Raw genomic sequence first — 19,339 nt, 5'->3', positions numbered from 1 at the left:
TGTGGGCACTTTAACTTCACATCAAAACTTCCTCACTACTGAAAGTTAGGGAAAGGCATTGACAGCAATTGACAGGCAAATGCTCCCGTTGCCATATTTCTTGTTGCGTTTCATGTGTTGTTTGGGAGAATGTTTTGGTCCTGTCATATCTCTGTGAATGACATACTGTAATGGCATAATGGATGTCTTTGCAGTGGGTTTATTGACTGCTCTAATGGTATATGATGGGGAGTCTTACAGACTTTGGGGACAAGGGGTTCAAAATAACAAAATAAAAAAAAACAGGGTTTAAAAAACACCACAGATTCCATAAAATAATCTGAGTATTACAACTGTCCCTTTTAAAATGGGTAATGTAGACGTGAGACTGATGGGAAGGTAGCTTGCCCTGCCCATTCACCTCACGCCATCCATTCCCAATCATCTATTAAGGTTATGATTCATATAAAAAACAAAACAACCCATAATAAAACGGTAATGGAGCCTTGGGTGGTCAGGACAATACTGAAGTTTAAGCACACAAAGACAAGGTCTAACACTTTTTTTTTTTAAACACTGTAGCACTTGAAAATGAAATTAAAATCCATTCAATGTGCTATCCATCTTTACATGATCCATTTCTGACGCTGCATTGCAGCGGTTCAGGGAGGGATACATTTATGCTTTCCAAAAAAAAATTGCATACTGCATCAAACTTTCAAAATATAGCACACAAAGATATTTAATATTTATTTGTATATGTTTCAGTAAAATAAAAAGCCTTCACAAAATAAATCTCTGATTCATCTGACAAAAGATGTAAAACAAAAAAAAGATAGAGAATCTTATTCTAACACGATTGTAAAGTGCTAGGAAGATATTATACAACAATGTGCAAATGTCTTTTTTTTGGAGCCATACATGATTTAGGTTATTTTACATTCTAATTAGATTGGAGTCACAATGAGGTGTGATGGTAGTGGTACAGGCAGAATTCCCACAGGCGTTTGTCCAAGAGTCAAGAACAGAGAGACCTGGTGTTTGAAATATTGGCTAGATCTTTAGATAAACTTTAAGACAAATTCCTTTCTTTCATAGAAGGCAAAATTTGGCAACTAAAATGTGCACCCTCTAAAAAAAACCTGCAACTGCAGCAAAACCGAAGAATGGAATTCAAGGACAATACAAATATGGTGAATTGTGTGTTGGGCTGAGATTGTGCGTGTGTGCGCATGTCTATGAATATGTGTGTGTGTCCTGCATGTGTGCGTCTCTGTGTGTTTGTGTGCGTAAGTTCATGCGTTTGTGAAGGCCTCTGCACCACCTTCCACTTGTGGCCCTTGTGCAGCCGACAAATGTGCATTGGCAAACAGTTTTGCAGCTGCTGCTAGTGGCATGTGCTCGTCAACATGGGACTAGGGCACGGTCCGGTGAGGAGGAGCCTACAGTGACTTTACACTCTCCACTCAACTCTGGCCTGCTACACTACACACTCAACAGGCCCAGAATATGGAGCAGTTGCTCCCAGCATCAACGGACCGTGTGTTTGGTAGTCCCTCATCTGCTCTCTCGGACCGTGTCCTGAGGACGACGCCACTGTTTACTGTCATCAATCTGCCTTGTGTGCGTCTAAACATCAAACGATGTCATGTCACTACGTTTAGGAATCAGGGGACTGTTTTGGAATTGTGTGTGTGTGTGTGTGTGTGTGTGTGTGTGTGTGTGTGTGTGTGTGTGTGTGTGTGTGTGTGTGTGTGTGTGTGTGTGTGTGTGTGTGTGTGTGTGTGTGTGTGTGTGCGCGCGTGATTTTTGCAAATACTGGCAGGGATGTTTGCCAAGAATCTATTGAGTCAATGGCATTGAGAACTCAGAGCTGCATTAAGACTTATTTCCAGTAAGCTTCCCATTATGAGTAGTGCATCTTCTTGGCAGACACAGACACACTGAACTAGTCTAGGCAGATGAAACTGTGACGTGTGTAGATGTGTATGTGTGTGTGTGTGTGTGTGTGTGTGTGTGTGTGTGTGTGTGTGTGTGTGTGTGTTTTAGCTTAATGGCATGAATCAAAGCTATTCTGTCAAGCAGACACATACTCCCTTTTGGCACTTTCATTACATCTGCGGTATACATACTGTTGAGGTGTAGGTGTAGTTGCGAAAGACACATCAAACAAAACTTGTGCTCGTCGAACAAAGCGTTTGGCTTTGACCGTTTTTGGCAACCAGAGTCAGCGTTGCGGAAAGCAGCGCTGAAAGAAAGTCAGACCGAAACTTCCCACCACTTTCACGCTATAGTATCGGGGCTACTCCTGTAAATACCAGATGCATGTGCAATCATGTCTTACTTTAAGAAAAAAGTCAGGAGTGTGATTGTCGAATCAAAACAGTTATACGCATCGGCTGGACCATGGGCTTTTCCCAGGCATTCACACATGGTGAGTCATTCTACAATACTGTGAGAGCCTGCCAACCAGGTGTAGCACTGTAAGCTGTGGAGATCCCGCCAGTCTCACTCCCCGCCTGCCACACCTCAACCCTTATATGTCCATACACCTCAGACAAACTGTGCATCTACCCAAGTAGGTCAGCAGGTCCCAAATCCATTTCCCTTTTCCACTTAACTCCCTCCACACTCTGTCCATCCCTGTACGCTGAAGAGGAAAAGTATTGAACTTGCCCCGTTAAGACCGGGAAACACATCAGTGCAACAACGGCGTTCAAGACCATCTGCAACATCTATGCGTATTTATCTTTAAAAAAATCAAAAAGTATCGTCAACCCTGTTGGGTCTTCATGAATTTAAAGGGTTGATTGGTGAGGTGGTCGAGTGGTGGAATTTCAAGGTGGCCCCTGGCGGACTGTGCTGTGGAAGAGCGTCGGCCTGTGGGAATTCTGCGGTGTATCCGAGGGGTGGGGCAAAGAAGCCCATTCACACATATAGTAATAAACATAATACATCCTCTCGCCTTGCACACTCCTCCCCGATGCTGCGAGAGATAAACACACATCACGCCACGCCTAAAGCCTCCCTCAAGACAAGCTGCCTCACTGTCAAACCTAGTGGTAGTGTTTTTAATGGAACAGTTACTAATATATTACAAAGGTAATTTATCATATCTCATGATATTGATATATAGATTTGTAGAGTTTTAAATGTTTAAAATGAACCTCCGTATCACAACACAAAGGTAGTCATATACCTGAATGGTGTAATATTAAGAAAACACAAAATCACTGAGAATGGTTTCGCATGATAAACAGAAAGAGGTCAGATCAGTCACTGATTTGGTTTTCAAAATATGGAACATGATGACTTTTAGTGACTGACTCTATAATTAAAACTATGGCTGACTTTGTCAAGTTAAAGTGACACTATGACTAAAACTATGCCTATAGCTTTGGATGTGTTTTTTTTTAGTGTTTTGGATTCTGCAGCCTTCTTGGCAGCTTGTCCTAAGGGGGGGCAGCGTGATGACGGTGGCGTCCTCCTACAGTATGTAGACCTCCTCCTACTCTTCCTCCTTCTCCTCCTTAGGTCTACATGACACTCTCAAAGATAATGACCTTGTTCTCCTCGGAGCCGGGGGAGAGTGGGGAGGCCAGGCTCTTGATCTCTGCTTCCGTAGCCATGTACTCCAGGTGATGAGGACCCCACACTGGTTTGGTCAGATTGGCCCAGCGCTGAGGAAGACAAGGAGACGCAATACTCAGATTTAGTTTGCAGTGCACAATGACTGAAAATAATCACAATCAGTTCACAGTGCTGAGGAACAGGCAAAGGAGCTGTGTATAACACTCAGATTTCAGTTTGTAGGCCTACAGCACTGCATATCAAAAGGAGATGTACTAAAATACTTAGATTCAATTCGTATACGGTGCTGCACATCAAAAGCTAATAGAGATGGTACTCAGGGTCAGTATGTGTATCCCACTGTAGAGCAAACGATTAGAGAAATGTGCAGTAGTACTCAATGTCAGAGGACCATCTCCACACAGTTTTGTTTGTTGGTTTTGAATCTTCAAAATCTAACCTCAATAACTCTTTTCTGCACCCTGGGTGCAGAAGCTTTGTTTTGTCTTTGTTTATGATGTGTATCTGTAGCAAGTGTATAAAGTACACTTGACTTGAGCTTGTGCAAGAAAGTCACTTTTAAGTAGGAGGCAATATAAGATACAATCTAATCTACAATAGCAGCATGGCACCCCGAAACATCCTCCGTCTTCCTTACATATCCTCCAAAGAGGTTTCTAATTCTCCCTTCGCTCAACCCATGCTAGCTGCTTACTTTCTTAGTCTTGAGTCAGCAATTTATTCAATTACTGTACCAAATGGCAGTTCATTGAACCTAATCTGATCCAATTAGATCGAGACAGCCTTTTAGTATTTTGTGCGTATCTAACGCTCTTTGAGGCCACCATAAAAAGGCCAGGTGTGATTCCTCGTCTTCCTCATGGCAACTGAGTCACACTCTCGTGGGTGCAATATGGGATCATTTGCATACAAGTGGCCATTTACGACATTGACAGCATCCCGATTCCCCACCAAGAGCATGTTTTTCTCAAACGTATCCATTCCATCCATGCACAGACACTCTCTTCTCTAGCATTGTAACAATGCAGCTGGGAATAGACTGTAAGCGAATGGCTTTTGACTGCTTCCAGATACCGTTCCTGGTGCATAATATGTCAAGCAAACATATTCCGGAAGGGGAGAAGTTACAGTGGAAAAACAAATGAGAAAAAAAAGATAAGAGACTGTACTGGAATGAGGGCAGTGATACATCAGTGTTGCCTGTACTGAGACCTGGTGGAGAATTATGTCCGGGGGGTTAAAATGTGGTGCCCCTCTTTTTGCAAGCCTCCTGGGGCTGTTCTCTTATGTGGGGTGTCTGGCTGCGTGGTTTCCCACAATCCATTTTTCCACTCTCTCGCTTCGCTCACTTCCCATGCCTCGCGGTATGCTCACCATCCCCTCATTTCTTAGGGCTTTTGAGGCAGCACTGTGACAGTTTATTACTCGCTCTTGCTGCGCGCTCTAGGTTGTGTAGCCAGAGTTGGGAAAGCTATGCATAATGCCAAACAATGCCACGATCTTGGCTTGGAAGCCGCTCATCGGTTCCTCGAGTCTGCTCGGACTAAATATTTACATATTTCAAGCGCTGCTCGGTGTTGCTGAGCAGATATGTTTATGGTGAGGAGATTCCCCTTGGAGAGCAGTGAATGGATGAGTCATGTGCTCGAGCTACCTCTCTCCCTCCCGTCTGCTACAGTGTCATCAAGACCTACGGTATCTTTCGAAGTTGTTCATGACACTGCAGTAGGTATGAAGGCCTTATGAGATACTGTGATCTTTCAAGGATGTTCATGGTGCTACTGAAGGGAATGTCAATATGTAGATATCACAACGGCACAGTTACTGTTTTGTTATACAACTTTATATTTCAAAATTCAATCAACAGATCAGTAAATATACATGGTTTCTAATAGAGCATGTGATGTTCAAGCACAACCTTCACTAGCACAATCACTTCCCTTCCCTTCACTACTACAATCACTACCCTTCATTCCAGTTCCAACCATTTTAAGTCTCCAGAATACATTGTCTGGAAAGTAGAACAACCAAAAAGAAATCGTTTTCTGTCCATGACACTGACCTCTTTGAAGGATCCGACAGGTCCACAGAGCTTGTAGAGCAGGCTAATGGGGATACACAACATGGAGGAGAGAGCCAGACACCAACCGATCGCCTCGCCCCACCACGGATACACATACTCATTGTTGTAGGTTAAAGGCTTGTAATTAATCAGGTGAAACAGGAATATAGCCTGAAAAGAGACACACAGGACACAGGACTCGTATTAGGGAGGTGCATAAAAAAGATTTTTTTTTTAAATCCACCTTTCAACTGGGTTTGTTCTCTGCCTACGCCCTGCTTCACGTGTAAGAATCAGTACTTGTTGGTTATAACTACAGCCTCATATTGGAAACACTTAGTAAGGAAGTGTGGTCGACAAACAGCCACTCCATAAAGTATGACCTTATGAAGAGAATGTTTGTCTGAAAAGGTTGAAACAATGCAGATCTGCAATCGAACCATCTGAAGTTATGCAACAAGTTCTACATTCTTGAGTGTTGCCTTGGCAATATACCACACAGTACGTTTGTTGTTTTGCGTTCTGTTTGTAAAATTCTTGACTTTTTAGTGTTCTTGTAGGTGACCTCATAAATGTGGAAGACTTTGGGCCTCTACTGTAAAGTCAACTTTTCTTTGTGTAGAGTGACATTTGTAGGCCAGGAGTTTGTTATATTGGCCTTTTGGGAAACATTGTAAGAGGGCGGGGGGGCGGGTTGTGAGACTGGGGCCACCTTGAGACAGAGAGTAATGTGGGCTGAGACTTTAAACAGATGGGGGTTCGAAAGGGCATATGTATGCACCAGCAGGTGGGTGGAATGAAGAAAAGAAAAAAAAGAACATGTTCCCACATAAAGGTTTCCTGGGCCATTCAGGCTGGAAACTGGAAGGTTCTATTCTAAAGTGCACACAATCTTCCATGTATTACAGTTATTTCCTGCCTTGTTGTCCACAGTTATCTTAACCAAATGCAATTGCTACCACTTACCATGCAAACACATGGAGTAATAAACGACCAGCACCACTTAATCCAAGGGAAAGGCCGGTAACCGATCATACGAGCTATGTCATCCATAAATCTGTCAGCACCTGGACAGAGGAAAGAGGCAAGAAAGGTAGATTAGGCACGAGCAGGCACACAGGTGATCTGAAAGGCATATATGCATGTGTGTGTAAGAGAGATTAGGCACTGGTATCAATGGGCTTTTTCATGTCGACACCGGTACAGTAAGATGTGGTGTCAGTCTGTGTGTGTGTGTGTGTGTGTGTGTGTGTGTGTGTGTGTGTGTGTGTGTGTGTGTGTGTGTGTGTGTGTGTGTGTGTGTGTGTGTGTGTGTGTGTGTGTGTGTGTGTGTGTGTGTGTGTGTGTGTGTGTGTGTGTGTGTGTGTGCATGCGTGCGTGCGTGGGTACACCCAGGCACATAGGACTGGTATCATTCAAAGGAAAAGAGCAAACACCAGTCACTTGTTACACAAGGCACTTGCTTCTTAACATACTGCATGTTGACACTGGAAATATGTGAATGGTCTCAGTGATGATAAGCCACTGAAAGGTTGGTCTGCCCGAGTGCATACGTGTGAGAGTGAGTGAGCACGTGTGTGTTTGTGAGTGTGTGTGCCCTTACCGTAGACCCAGGCGACAACCACGCACTCCCAGAATGCTTGCCACAACAGGGTCATACCACTGGCAGAGTAATAATCAAACAGCTGGAAGACGTACATCCCTCCCTGTTTATGGAACACACACACACACAAACACACACACACACACACACACACACACACACACACACACACACACACACACACACACACACACACACACACACACACACACACACACACACACACACACACACACACACAACAACAACAACAACAACAACAACAACAACACAAAAGGTCAGCATTCAGCCTCAGGTGCATAGAGGCTTTGCATTGTTAACTCATAACGCAAGGACAGGAATGGCAAACAGTAAATCAAAAGAGCACTTCAGGTGCATACTGTAGGAGTTGTATGTGTACACCCTATCTCTTAACTTGAGGCTCAAGAGAAAACAAATCTTGACATATCTAATCTGAGGTGTTGTGTGGAGGTGTTGAGATGGGTCATCATCAACACTCCTGACATGCCCACACAGTCAAGTCAGATATGGCCTTGTGTAGCGTTGAGGAATATTCCGGCGGGAAGCCTTACCTGTGTAACCATGGAGAGATCAATTATGAAGCACAATGAACAGGTGATTGCCACAGCGATCTCTCGCTGATAGCGCATGTTATACTTTGCAGGGAAAAGATCAAGAATCCCAGTTACAAAGCCTTCCACTCCAACAAACTGTGAAGAACAGGGGGGTGGGGGCAGACAAAAACAGACCCACACAAATGTGTTACTCATCTTGGCATATTTGAAAACTGTCACAAGGTACCATTCTATGTCAAAGTTTAATGGATTCATTTCAATCAATAAATCATTTTGTTATTGACTTAGTATTTTAATGTCTATACTTCTGTGTGCCCTGTGATTGCGTAGGACACACACGTTTACACAAAATATGGAATTGAAGACTCGTAGGACAACATGCACCCCGCTGGGAAAACAATGGAGCATTCATGACTCACTATTTATTGCTATTGCTTGGTTGTATCACTATCTTGGGGGATGACTCAAGGTTGTGCTGCATCTCACAAAACAGTGTACTTGAAAAACTGTGCATTTGATACATACAAGCGTTGACATCTTGCCAAAAGATGAAAGATACACATATATTGGAAAACACCGGTTAGAATTACAGTATAGTGAATGAACCCATTATTTAGAGGTAGTGGTTTGAGCTTCAAATTTAACTGACTACTTCTATCCTCATTCCTTCACTCTAGTGGTTTGAATTTTGAAAACCTTGAAATTTTAGTTTTTTTATCGTTAAGTTTTGGTTTGTCTAGAGAGGTGTCCTCTCTCTGTGCATCATCTGTAGTGACGATGAAAGGCCTGTCTACAGTAGATGTACCGTCACCCCGTCTCTGAACTGTAGGAGGACCTCCTAACCTCTCCACACTACAAACGACTCCTGTTCAGCTCCCCCATCAGTCACACACCTAGCCACATCAATGTGCACATTGTCAGCATTCTCTTCTCTGGCCCACGCCATCATCACCCCACCAACACATAGGCTTTTGATTTTTTTCCCCGACAAGGGTTTGACCCCAATGCATCTTGTGACAGGTGCATAACGATGAAAGCCTCTTGTTCCTTTTAGTTTCCCCATTGCTCCCACCGCACCACATCAATGTGCTTGTTGTCATTCTCTCCAACCGTCTTGATCCCCATCCGCCCAACCTGCCCCTCTCATCACTCTGCCACCAAGGACCTGTGAACTTGGGGAGGACAACAGCTGACTTGAGTGTCGACCTGACCCACCCACAAACCCACGCCACCCCTCTGATCATCTAACCCTGTGGAGGAGGACAACTGACCTGACCTGACTGTTGACCTGAACCTCCCACCCTCTGGTCACCTAACCCCGGTGAAGGAGGACAACTGACCTGACTGTCAAGTCCCAGCAGCAGAAGCATGAAGAAGAAGAGAGCTGCCCACACGGGTGCCACGGGCATCATGGACACGGCCTTTGGGTAGGCGATGAAGGCCAAGCCAGGGCCTGTGGGGGTAAGGAGGAGGACATAAGAGAGGCTCCGGACCTCAGGCTTATGGCGCCTGATCCACATACACATACAGTACAGTACACAGGTGCGTACACAAACACACACACACGCACGCATGCACACACACACACAAAAGGCAACTGACACACTGACTTACACACCACAAAACAAACGACACGGTGAGAAATAAAGACAGGATGAAAGGGGGAAATCAGGAGGCATCACAGAGAGGATAGCAAGAGAGATATGGGAAGAGAGGAATTGGGGAGAGAAAGCAAGAGGATGGGGCCAAAAGAGGGCAGAAGAAGGATGGAGAGAGACACAAAGACCAATGGAGAGAGAGGGAGGGGGAGAGGGAGAGAGAGATGTTGGAAGGACAAAGGCAGAATAAAGAAAGAAAGTAGGAAAGAAAGTAGGAAAGCAAGACAGAAAGCAAGAAAGAAAGAAAGAAAGAAAGAAAGAAAGAAAGAAAGAAAGAAAGAAAGAAAGAAAGAAAGAAGCAATGTAAGTGACTGGCATACTTGAGTGTGGTGCATTGTGGTGTGTGTATGTGTGTATGTGTGAGTGTGTGTGTGTGTGTGTGTGTGTCTGTGTGTGTGAGTGTGTGAGTGTGAGTGTTATGCATGTAAAGGTTAAGTAAGTAGGCCAGGACTTGGTGTGGCAGTACAACTCTCCTTGCCTGCTGTTTGGGCTTGCCTACAGCATCCACACACGACTCAAGGCAGGTTAGTGGTTTAGATCTTTTATGTTCCCTCAAAAGCCTCTGGCTATTTTGTTATAGGAGCAGATTGGGCATTTCTCATTTGTGTTTGCGTACGTGTGAGCAAGAGGGGGAGGTGGAAGCCTGCGACCTGATATCACATTCAGGGGTGGGAGTCAGGCGGGTTAGTCGTTAGAACAACCTCTGGCTGTGTGTGTGTGTGTGTTTCTATGTGTGCATGCGCGCATGCGTAGAGAGGGGGTCAGCCATAGCCCAGCTTTTTAATCTCTATTGCGACTGATTAGTGGCATGGTTTCTAATTTATTAGTTGGTTTATCTGCTGCATAAGGAAGTCAGCGTTGTGATAAAAGTCAGACCCTCAAGCAAAAAAAGCACTAAGTTATAAATTAATCCATACCACACTACAGGAACCCAAAGAGGTTGGCCTTGGCTCTCTCTCTCTTTGTTATGCTCAGTATGGTGGGCTGTAGTGTGTGTGTACAGTATGTGTGTGTGTGTGTGTGTTTTATGGCCTCCGTTTTATGACCTCCACTTTTAGATATCCAGAGGAGACTAACGGCTGGGAGATAAAGTGTCTACGGGGGGAAATGTGTTATGTTTCAGCCATGCAGCACTCGTAACCATATCCTTCCGAAATAGAACTGACTCTAAAAAAGGGGCTTTCTGAGAGGGAAAGTGAATAAGTTGTGTTTTTGAAAATTCCACTGAACTGAAAGTTCATTAAATGACAATACCAAACGTGATGCGATGTAGTGATGCAGTGTTTCAAGTATTGCTTCAATATGTAATCCAACAAATTTGACATTAGTTTCGACTACCCCTGTCTCCTGATTTTGAATTTACATCATAGTTTCACAGGTTTATATACCTGGAAGGAAAAAATCTGTGTGTGCAAACTGTGGATTTTGTCATGATTTAATGGAAGCACTTGTGCAGCATTCTGCAGTTTCCTTAGCTCTTCACATTATTATACTTTGGCTGTTTAGAGTTTGAGGGAAAACACTGCTTTACTTCTGTAGCACTTGCAAAATGATTTTGAATTCTTGCGCTTTTATTAGTTACATCTTTTATCTTCTTTAGCCAGTTTATGCACTCAACACCTACTAGTGCCAATACATACGTATTTCTAAGATTAAATAAAATACGATTTCATATATATTTTTTTTATTTAAGTTGGGGACCCCCTTTAAAACGAGATGTTATATTTAAAGGGACTATCCCCCCCAAGACCAATACATTGACATTTTGTTAATCACACTTTAGATTCTTATACTTATAATTAACATGGGCCCATTTGTGATAAGTTAAAAGCATGGTGTTTAAATCAGTGAGTGTACATGTACTGTGTGTGTGTTCTCTGCCATATTGTCATCCTAAAAGTCATGGAAAAGAGGTGATTCATTTCATGTGTGTTTAACACACAGTATTTTCAGTGTTGGTCATGGTATGTGTACAGTAAATTAGGCTGGATAGTAGGGGTGGGTGATATGGGCTAAAATGTAGCATGGTATATTCAGTCTACCGTCCATGGTTAAAATTACCTCATGGCATACTTTGGCATATAAATTGCAGTATAACAATTGGTAACCATAGCACTGGTAAAAGCACTTTGGATGGAACTATTCAATAATATGACCTTCAAGTCAAATGTACTATGTCAATCATTATTTTGCAGCACTGAAGTAATTTCTCCTCCCAACTGCATAAAAATTCAGAAAGGGCAAATTGTAAAATGAAACGGTGTTAAGAATGAAATAGTGGCCATCCATTAGTTGAAGATACATTTTTTTCTTGTACACCTAGTTGTGGTGAGGAAATGACCAATCACAGTATGCTGTTAAGACCAAATTTTATATTGTTGGCCAACTTTCTATCGTCTACAGAATATATTGTTATATTGTTCGCCCACCCCTAATGGACAGTAGCATCCAGTGTGATAGCTAATCTATGTAATATGTCTGGCGAGGTGTGTTAGACTATTGGCAGATTGAAATCTTAGCTTTACTCAGGCTTCATTTATGGTGGTCATTAATGACTAGAGGTGATTAATTGGATAATATAATAATTATGATCTTTGATGGCTGATGAATAGTGTAGATGAATAAAGCTTGACTGTTGAGGTAACCAGGATTGCCATGTGCATTATTATGATTTTCACACACAAATCAAAAGTGAAATAACTTAAAGCAGAAATCAAAAATTGAGCTTCTATAAGAAAAGAAAAAAAATCGATGATGACCCAATTGTCCTAGATAACTTGCTTCTTATGTGCACATTTCAGGTCTTTTTGAATCTCAGATGCTCTTTGTCTTTTTTTGTCCCTAAACATGAGAATAATGTATGATGAACGATTAGTTTGTACAGTGTTGTGGTTTAGTATGGTTAGACTGGGATACCTAGACTGACACCTAAGGACTGAATCCCTTGTTCAGTAGTCTGTCTTGCTGTCCTCAATGCTTCTCTTCCTGCCATGCTAAAAAGGCTAATGCAGTCCTCTGTACTGACTGGGAGTATGGATCTCCTGCACTGGGGGTCTGTATAAACAGTGTATGCTTTTTTATTCATTTAGATAGCAGAGGATTACCTGCTGATGCAGTCAGCTCCAGGACCCCTCTTGAAATCGAGATGTGCACATCTCAAGAGGCAAATTCCTGGTTAAATAATCCTTAAATTAATACTTAAATAAATTAAAAAATGTAGATATATAGAGATATAGAGTAGACGAGAATCACATGTCAGATACTGAAAGGGACTGAAAGACAGTTGAATCCTGTTAAGAGATTCAAAGAAAAGGGGGACGTCTGTGAGAGAAAAAAAAATATGTACAACAGCCTGCAAGAATCTGAACGAATTTCCAATCACTTACAAAACATTGTATACCTAAAAGAGGCTGATCATGAAAAGAAAAATGCCACGGTTTCGAATAAACCTATAATGTTTTCAGACAAGAGCAACTCTGAAAAACCTTTCCTAAAACCACAAGTGCACATACAAGTTCCTCAAGGATCCAGATTCAAACAGACAAACAGAACATGATGCACAAGCACAGACATACACATCACACGCAGTCACCCTCATATAACTCTCACTACACACACACACACACACACACACACACACACACACACACACACACACACACACACACGCACACACATCAAAACACAAAACACAAAACAGACACACGATAAAAACACACATCTCTGAGGGCGCTTTTTTCATGGCAGAAATCTGCATCAACTGCACATGCTATTTACCTCACGTTATGTGCCAAAGTATTGGACACAAATGAAAAATAAATCAGCGAGTGTCTGATATTTTGATACCCAGTGCTAGTGGGTGACCTTAAGGATTCCCGGGAGTTAAACCTTCTGACCTGCTGTTCGGACCATGAAGAATGTTGGGGGTTGGTCCAGGGCCGATGACAGGTTAGGCCAGGCCCGGGACAAAGTCATCTGAAAGGGCCCCAAAGCCAATACATACAATGTCATGAGAACCCAATTCTGCCCCCCCTCTCTCCCTGTGCCTGGGACAAGTTGACCCCTTTGTCACCCCCTGTCGGCTTCCCCGGTTCTGATACTGAGCCAGGGTGCATGCTGCTCCAGCACTACTCTACGCTAGTCTCAACAAACCCGCTGGCCATAGGGAGTTAAGTCTACGGCTCTGCTCAGGGCCTGCCAGCAAGCTCACAAGGGTGGTTGAGAGAGCGCTGACTTGACTCACTTGTGTCTCGTCCTTGTTGGTCACATGGCTTGATATCACAGCTGAGGACGCCAGTCATGCAAAAAGGAAAAAAGTGGAGGAGAAGATCCACACAGGCAAGAGACACCAGGGATCTCCGCACACACAAACACAGGCAATTTTTAGTCTTTACTTACGTAATAGTCTTAAACGGCCCACTTGGAATTGTGCGTTTAAAGTTTTAAGCACAAAGCCATATTTAGGGTGCTGTTTAAATCCAAATCTATAATGGATCAAATATTACATATTCAGTATACTGTATGAATGAGAGTATAGGAATATGACTGAAACCACATTGGAAAACTTGACTGTCAATGTCTACAATGTGGTTCCTCTTCAAAAGCACTCAAATGCTGTAAATACAATATCAGCACGAAGAGAGCCATTGGAGGGACAACACTGCTGTCTTTTCTCCGTAGCATTAACTTGTGCTTCTCTTTCAAAACGTTCACTTGCTGCCTCAAGAAACTGACTGACAGGACACATTTCAGAGTTTACTGCTGTGAATCACCTGCAGTCATATATATTTTCAAAAATGCATAAAAACCACTTCAAAACCTTCAAAATTAAAAAAAGTAAGAAAAAGGTTTAATCAACCAGATTGATGGAAGTCCAGTTTAATGCAATCGCATGCAGTTTGGTACGTGATGAGTCTGTTATGCTCCTGGCTAGAGGACTAACAGTACGGGAGTGTGTTTGGGACCATGTGGGATGGATAGGTTCAAAGCGGTCTTTGTGCTTCGAACGTCTCTACTAGGGAACAAGAAACTAAAACTTGGCTAAAAAAATGGATAACTGTAAGAAGGTGTGCTAAAATGTGACATCCTTTCACTTTGTTGTTTTTTTTTGGATGTCTTCTGTACTTTGTTTTAGCACCTCTCTAAATTATGGATGTGCATTTGGGTCCTGTTTGCTTGCCTTGAAACAAAACAATCCCCCTAGGCTCAACTTCCCTGCAAGTTTGACTTGCAGATCCTTATGATTAGCGCCCAGCACTACGTGCTATTATCATTACACAATGGCATGATTAATCGCAAGAGACGCCATAACGGTGGAGAGGGCGAAAATAAACTGCACGGCTGCCACAGCCTTTATATATACGCTAAAAATAGCCAGAGTGCAGAAGGTGACCCTGCAGTTGCCATGGCCTACCTTCCTATGTTAACGTTGCAGAGTGAATGCAATGTACACTATGAGTTTGATGGAGTTACTCACAGCTTTGCCACAATAGAACAAAGAGACTCAATTTTGGGACTATATATTTTTTACACACCAAATACGACCCATGTTTTTTAAAGTTCATTGATTAATGATGTATAGTACATATGCAATAATTATTTGTAGGGTTTGTTTTTGAAAATTTGTTACCGTAAAATGGTATATTATTTAGGCAACCTTCAAAATGGAGTGATATATCGACATGAATTTCATCTAAGAACCATGAGAGAGCAAAGAATGTTTAACGCTAAAATTGAGGCCACATGTGCCACAGGGAAATACCCTGTGAAGGTGACTATTACAGTCACATTCTCTAAAGGAGTCACCAACAAGAGTATAAATAGGACTGTGAATGCTAGAATTGTAGCAACTATTGGATTTTTAGCAGAGATAGTTTCCCGTTGCAGATGGATACCATTTAGTATTGCATTTACGCTCAAAGGGAACTGAGAAATTCCAGTGATTAAGTAACAAACATGTTTTTTTGTCAGGCGAGTGTTGCAACAATTGAATTTCCTAGCATACATCTGTTTTAAAATTCCCTCTGGAGGTCGATATACCACCATTCACTATTTCTGCCTGAAATATTGTACAATATGATTATCTAATAATAATTAGCATTCCAATTAGCACATTCTTCAAGCTTCCTCATTCTCCCTTTCACTGCAAAGGCACACACAGGCAGTTCCTCCTAGAAGGAAACTAAGTGGTTGGATGAGAATGATGTTCTCTACATGGACAGTTAACTATTTCTAAAAACAACAGATCTGTAGTGGTATTAGTCCTGTTTGGCTGGAGAGATAATTATGCCTGATATATTGTATCATAACAATCCAGTAAACAAAATTAAGTCCTTGAACACATCACCTCTTAAAAAAAAAGCTAATAAAAAAACTAATCTACTCCAGCAATGGCCTGGTGTTATGTAATGGATACAATCTAAGTGGGGCTAGCATGTCATGTGGCTAGCATGCTGATGCTACACTCCATTGTTGTAGTTGTACAATGTCAGTAGTGATGTCGTTAGTTATTCAAACTCATGGGGGGGCTGGGTAGTCTGAGGTTAGGGCTAGTAAATGTTATTGTTATCAGTGCCACACTATAGATTAGGCTCTTTTAGTACAGTTTCCCCCCCTGTCCCCTTCTACACTTCCATATAGTCAAGTACTATATTCATCAGGGTGTATCTAGTTTGATGACTTCTAGCTCATGCATGTCCGTGTCACTCATTTGACATTGGACTATTCACCCACTCATTCATTCAGAAGTCACCTTTTCGTACAACAGACACACATTCACATATGCATATGAACTCACACACCCACACGCACACATGGACAGTGGACAAACAAATACACACACACACACACACACACACACACACACACACACACACACACACACACACACACACACACACACACACACACACACACACACACACACACACACACACACACACACACACACACACACACACACACACACCTCTATCCAAATAAGCTCTTACAATCTAGGGAGAACATTTGCTCACCACATCTCACTTACACACTTACTTCCACTCACACTTCCACACATACGTATCGTGAGCACACACACACACACACACACACACACACACACACACACACACACACACACACACACACACACACACACACACACGAACACACACACACACACACGAACACACACACACACACACACACACACACACACACACACACACACACACACACACACACACACACACACACACACACACACACACACACACACACACACACAAAATAAAAAAATAAAAATAAACCAAACAAATAAAAAGGATAACAGAACTTGGCATCCAAAACAGTACAGCCCTTGCATTTTTTTAAAAACATACATTTTCTAGAATTGTGGCACATGTTCTGCAAAACATTACATTTCTGACTTCTGTTTCGGAAAATAAAAAAATCATAAATAATGAACAGCTCAAACACAGGCATGAACTTGAATTAGACATCAGTGACATGAACTGGAAAGAATTGCACATGGAGCTGAATTATTTAGCAGTCACTCCTGTGGCACGAGAAAAAAGGCTGCTGTTGGCTCTGAAATAGGCTTACTCAATATCTACTATACTTCACTCACATGGCAGGAAAACGTTTCCAGTGAGCAGTGGTGTTTAAAGTCGAAGTAGAATAAAATTCATGATGTAAGTACAACACTAGTACATTATATTACATAGTTATTACACCAGTTATTCAACTGTACTTAATGAGTACCTACTTTTTAAAACTTTCTACTTCTACTGCTGCTACTTGCTGCTTCTACTTCTACTTTAAACACCTCTGGCTGCGAGTAACAGAGCAGTGACATACGGTACAGAAGGGTGAGCAACATCAGTTACAGTAAAACATCACACATCCTAATAACCACACATCTGCATATCAGAATTGCATTTCAAATTCCAAACATATAACTGAGGTCACAAGAGGGCATTGGTTAGGGGAGCATATGTGAGGGCAAACGGCCGATGCGTACCTGATTCTGCCACTTTGGAGATGTCCACTCCCTGTTCGGAGGCCATGAAGCCCAGGATGGAGAAGACCACGAAACCGGAGAAGAAGCTGGTGCCACTGTTGATCAGCGCCAGAACAAACGCATCCCTGCACCAGACGGAACAGGGCACTTGTAAACGACTTTGTGGTGATACAAGTTAATGGTATATTGGCATTTATTTCTATGAAAGCAAGCACAAACAATGTATAATTCCTGGTGTTGGGACCCGTATGGTATTAGAGTTGCTTGACCATAACTAGCAGCACAGTATAGTGTAAGTAATACATCAGGGTCAGTCCATCCCTGCATGGGAGAATAACTACATCCATCTAGTCCAGTGATTCTCAAAGTGTGGTCCGGGGACCACAAGTGGTCCGCGACAGAGCTCAGGTGGTCCGCGAGGAGATTTTTGCTTTTCCAGGACAAGCTAACAGGCTATATTTGTAACCTTTTCATGTTTTCAACACAATAAGACAGGCCTATAATCAGTGGTGTAGTCTACGTAGAACGCGGGTATACGGAGTATACCCACTTCTAAATTTCAGGGATTTCAGTATACCCACTTAAAATTGATTGATCCATTGTTTTGAATAGCACAAATATATACAGTATACCCACTTCAGAAAATGCTCAAATATACAGTATACCCACTTCAAAAAAGTAGACTACACCGCTGCCTATAATGTGAATAAAAAGTAAGTGATCTGCATAAAAATTAGCAGTGTCAAATTAGCATTCATCAACTGCCAATTCAGTTGACAGGTGGTCCCCGATCATTTTTGGGGGGGACAAAGTGGTCCTCGGTCTGAAAAAGTTTGAGAAACACTGATCTAGACAATGCACCATTACAGAGAGGACTATGCAAAACCAACCAAACAGGAATCTGGAGTGCTGCAGGGGGTCTTTTTTCCCCTTGGTGCTTATCAATGTAGGGAAAGTCAAAACAAATCAATAAAGATTATTCAATGCACTCAAGAATAAGATAGCAACTTATCAGGTTACAAAGACTCCTACTGGTAGGCCTTTTTTAAGGTCATTTTTTAAAGAGTGGACTGTGCTTTTGTATTTTTGCCAGACTATACTGCTTGTAAGGTCTGGCAAAAATGCATTAAGATCACATCAATCAGATGATTCATCAGAATTGTAGACTGAGCTATGTTTTCATGTTGTCACTTTTGATCAGGCCACACTAATAAAGGCATCCCTGCACAAGAAGATGAATCACCACTACAGAACCCATTTCATTCCAGTGAGTAACCGAGTTGCTTTCAATTACATTTCAATTGGCAAAAACACTCAACCTTGATTTAATATGGCCAAACTAACTTGACAACCAAACTCAATATCCCATGTCTGGTTCCAACTCTTGGACTTACTTATAGCAGTCGTTGTGGAATCTGTTGTAGCTGCCAAGAGCTGTGAGAGCCCCCAGGCCGATGGCATAGGAGAAGAATATCTGGGTGCCCGCATCAATCCAGACCTGGCCAGAGAGAGAGAGAGAGAGAGAGAGAGAGAGAGAGAGAGAGAGAGAGAGAGAGAGAGAGAGAGAGAGAGAGAGAGAAGGATGCAATCAACTCAAACTCCCAACCTCGAGGGCACAACAGAGAAATTGGACAACTACAAAGACTTGCTTCCATTCAGTGCAAGTACAACCAACAGCATACACAGACCAAAATAGCATTTCCTTCAAGACTGGAGGGGCTGCAGCTGCTAAGCTTCCCTCAAGCAGTAACTTAGTAGAAGCACTGCATCTGCTGCCATTGCCGGCTGTACTTTTTCTAATGCCTACCATCACACATGGTGAATATTACAATACTTTGCCGTTTCCTTAAGGAAAGAATTATGCTAATG

The 19,339-nt window shown here is 42.4% G+C and overlaps 2 protein-coding genes across 2 annotated transcripts in view; one reads left to right on the top strand and one right to left on the bottom strand.

Annotated features, from left to right (window-relative positions):
- Window positions 1-19,339, top strand: part of uxt (ubiquitously-expressed, prefoldin-like chaperone) — a 228,878-nt gene that overhangs the window by 186,948 nt on the left and 22,591 nt on the right. The window lies entirely within an intron of this gene.
- The window catches only part of slc6a8 (solute carrier family 6 member 8), a 40,182-nt gene that overhangs the window by 1,037 nt on the left and 19,806 nt on the right, over window positions 1-19,339 (bottom strand). The window contains exons 6-13 of the mRNA XM_063208721.1: window positions 18,865-18,968; window positions 17,471-17,595; window positions 9,151-9,263; window positions 7,808-7,945; window positions 7,236-7,338; window positions 6,599-6,699; window positions 5,633-5,803; window positions 1-3,659 (exon numbers count right to left, since the gene is read on the bottom strand). The exon at window positions 1-3,659 is cut by the window's left edge and continues 1,037 nt beyond it. Coding sequence (XP_063064791.1) covers window positions 3,516-3,659; window positions 5,633-5,803; window positions 6,599-6,699; window positions 7,236-7,338; window positions 7,808-7,945; window positions 9,151-9,263; window positions 17,471-17,595; window positions 18,865-18,968 — 999 coding nt within the window. The 3' untranslated portion in view covers window positions 1-3,515. The remainder of the gene's footprint in view (window positions 3,660-5,632; window positions 5,804-6,598; window positions 6,700-7,235; window positions 7,339-7,807; window positions 7,946-9,150; window positions 9,264-17,470; window positions 17,596-18,864; window positions 18,969-19,339) is intronic.

This window comes from Engraulis encrasicolus, chromosome 10 (assembly GCF_034702125.1).
Source record: "Engraulis encrasicolus isolate BLACKSEA-1 chromosome 10, IST_EnEncr_1.0, whole genome shotgun sequence".
Lineage (NCBI taxonomy): Eukaryota > Metazoa > Chordata > Actinopteri > Clupeiformes > Engraulidae > Engraulis > Engraulis encrasicolus.
The sequence above is the reverse complement of the archived record's forward strand: the minus strand, read 5'-3'. Positions and strand labels throughout refer to the sequence as shown.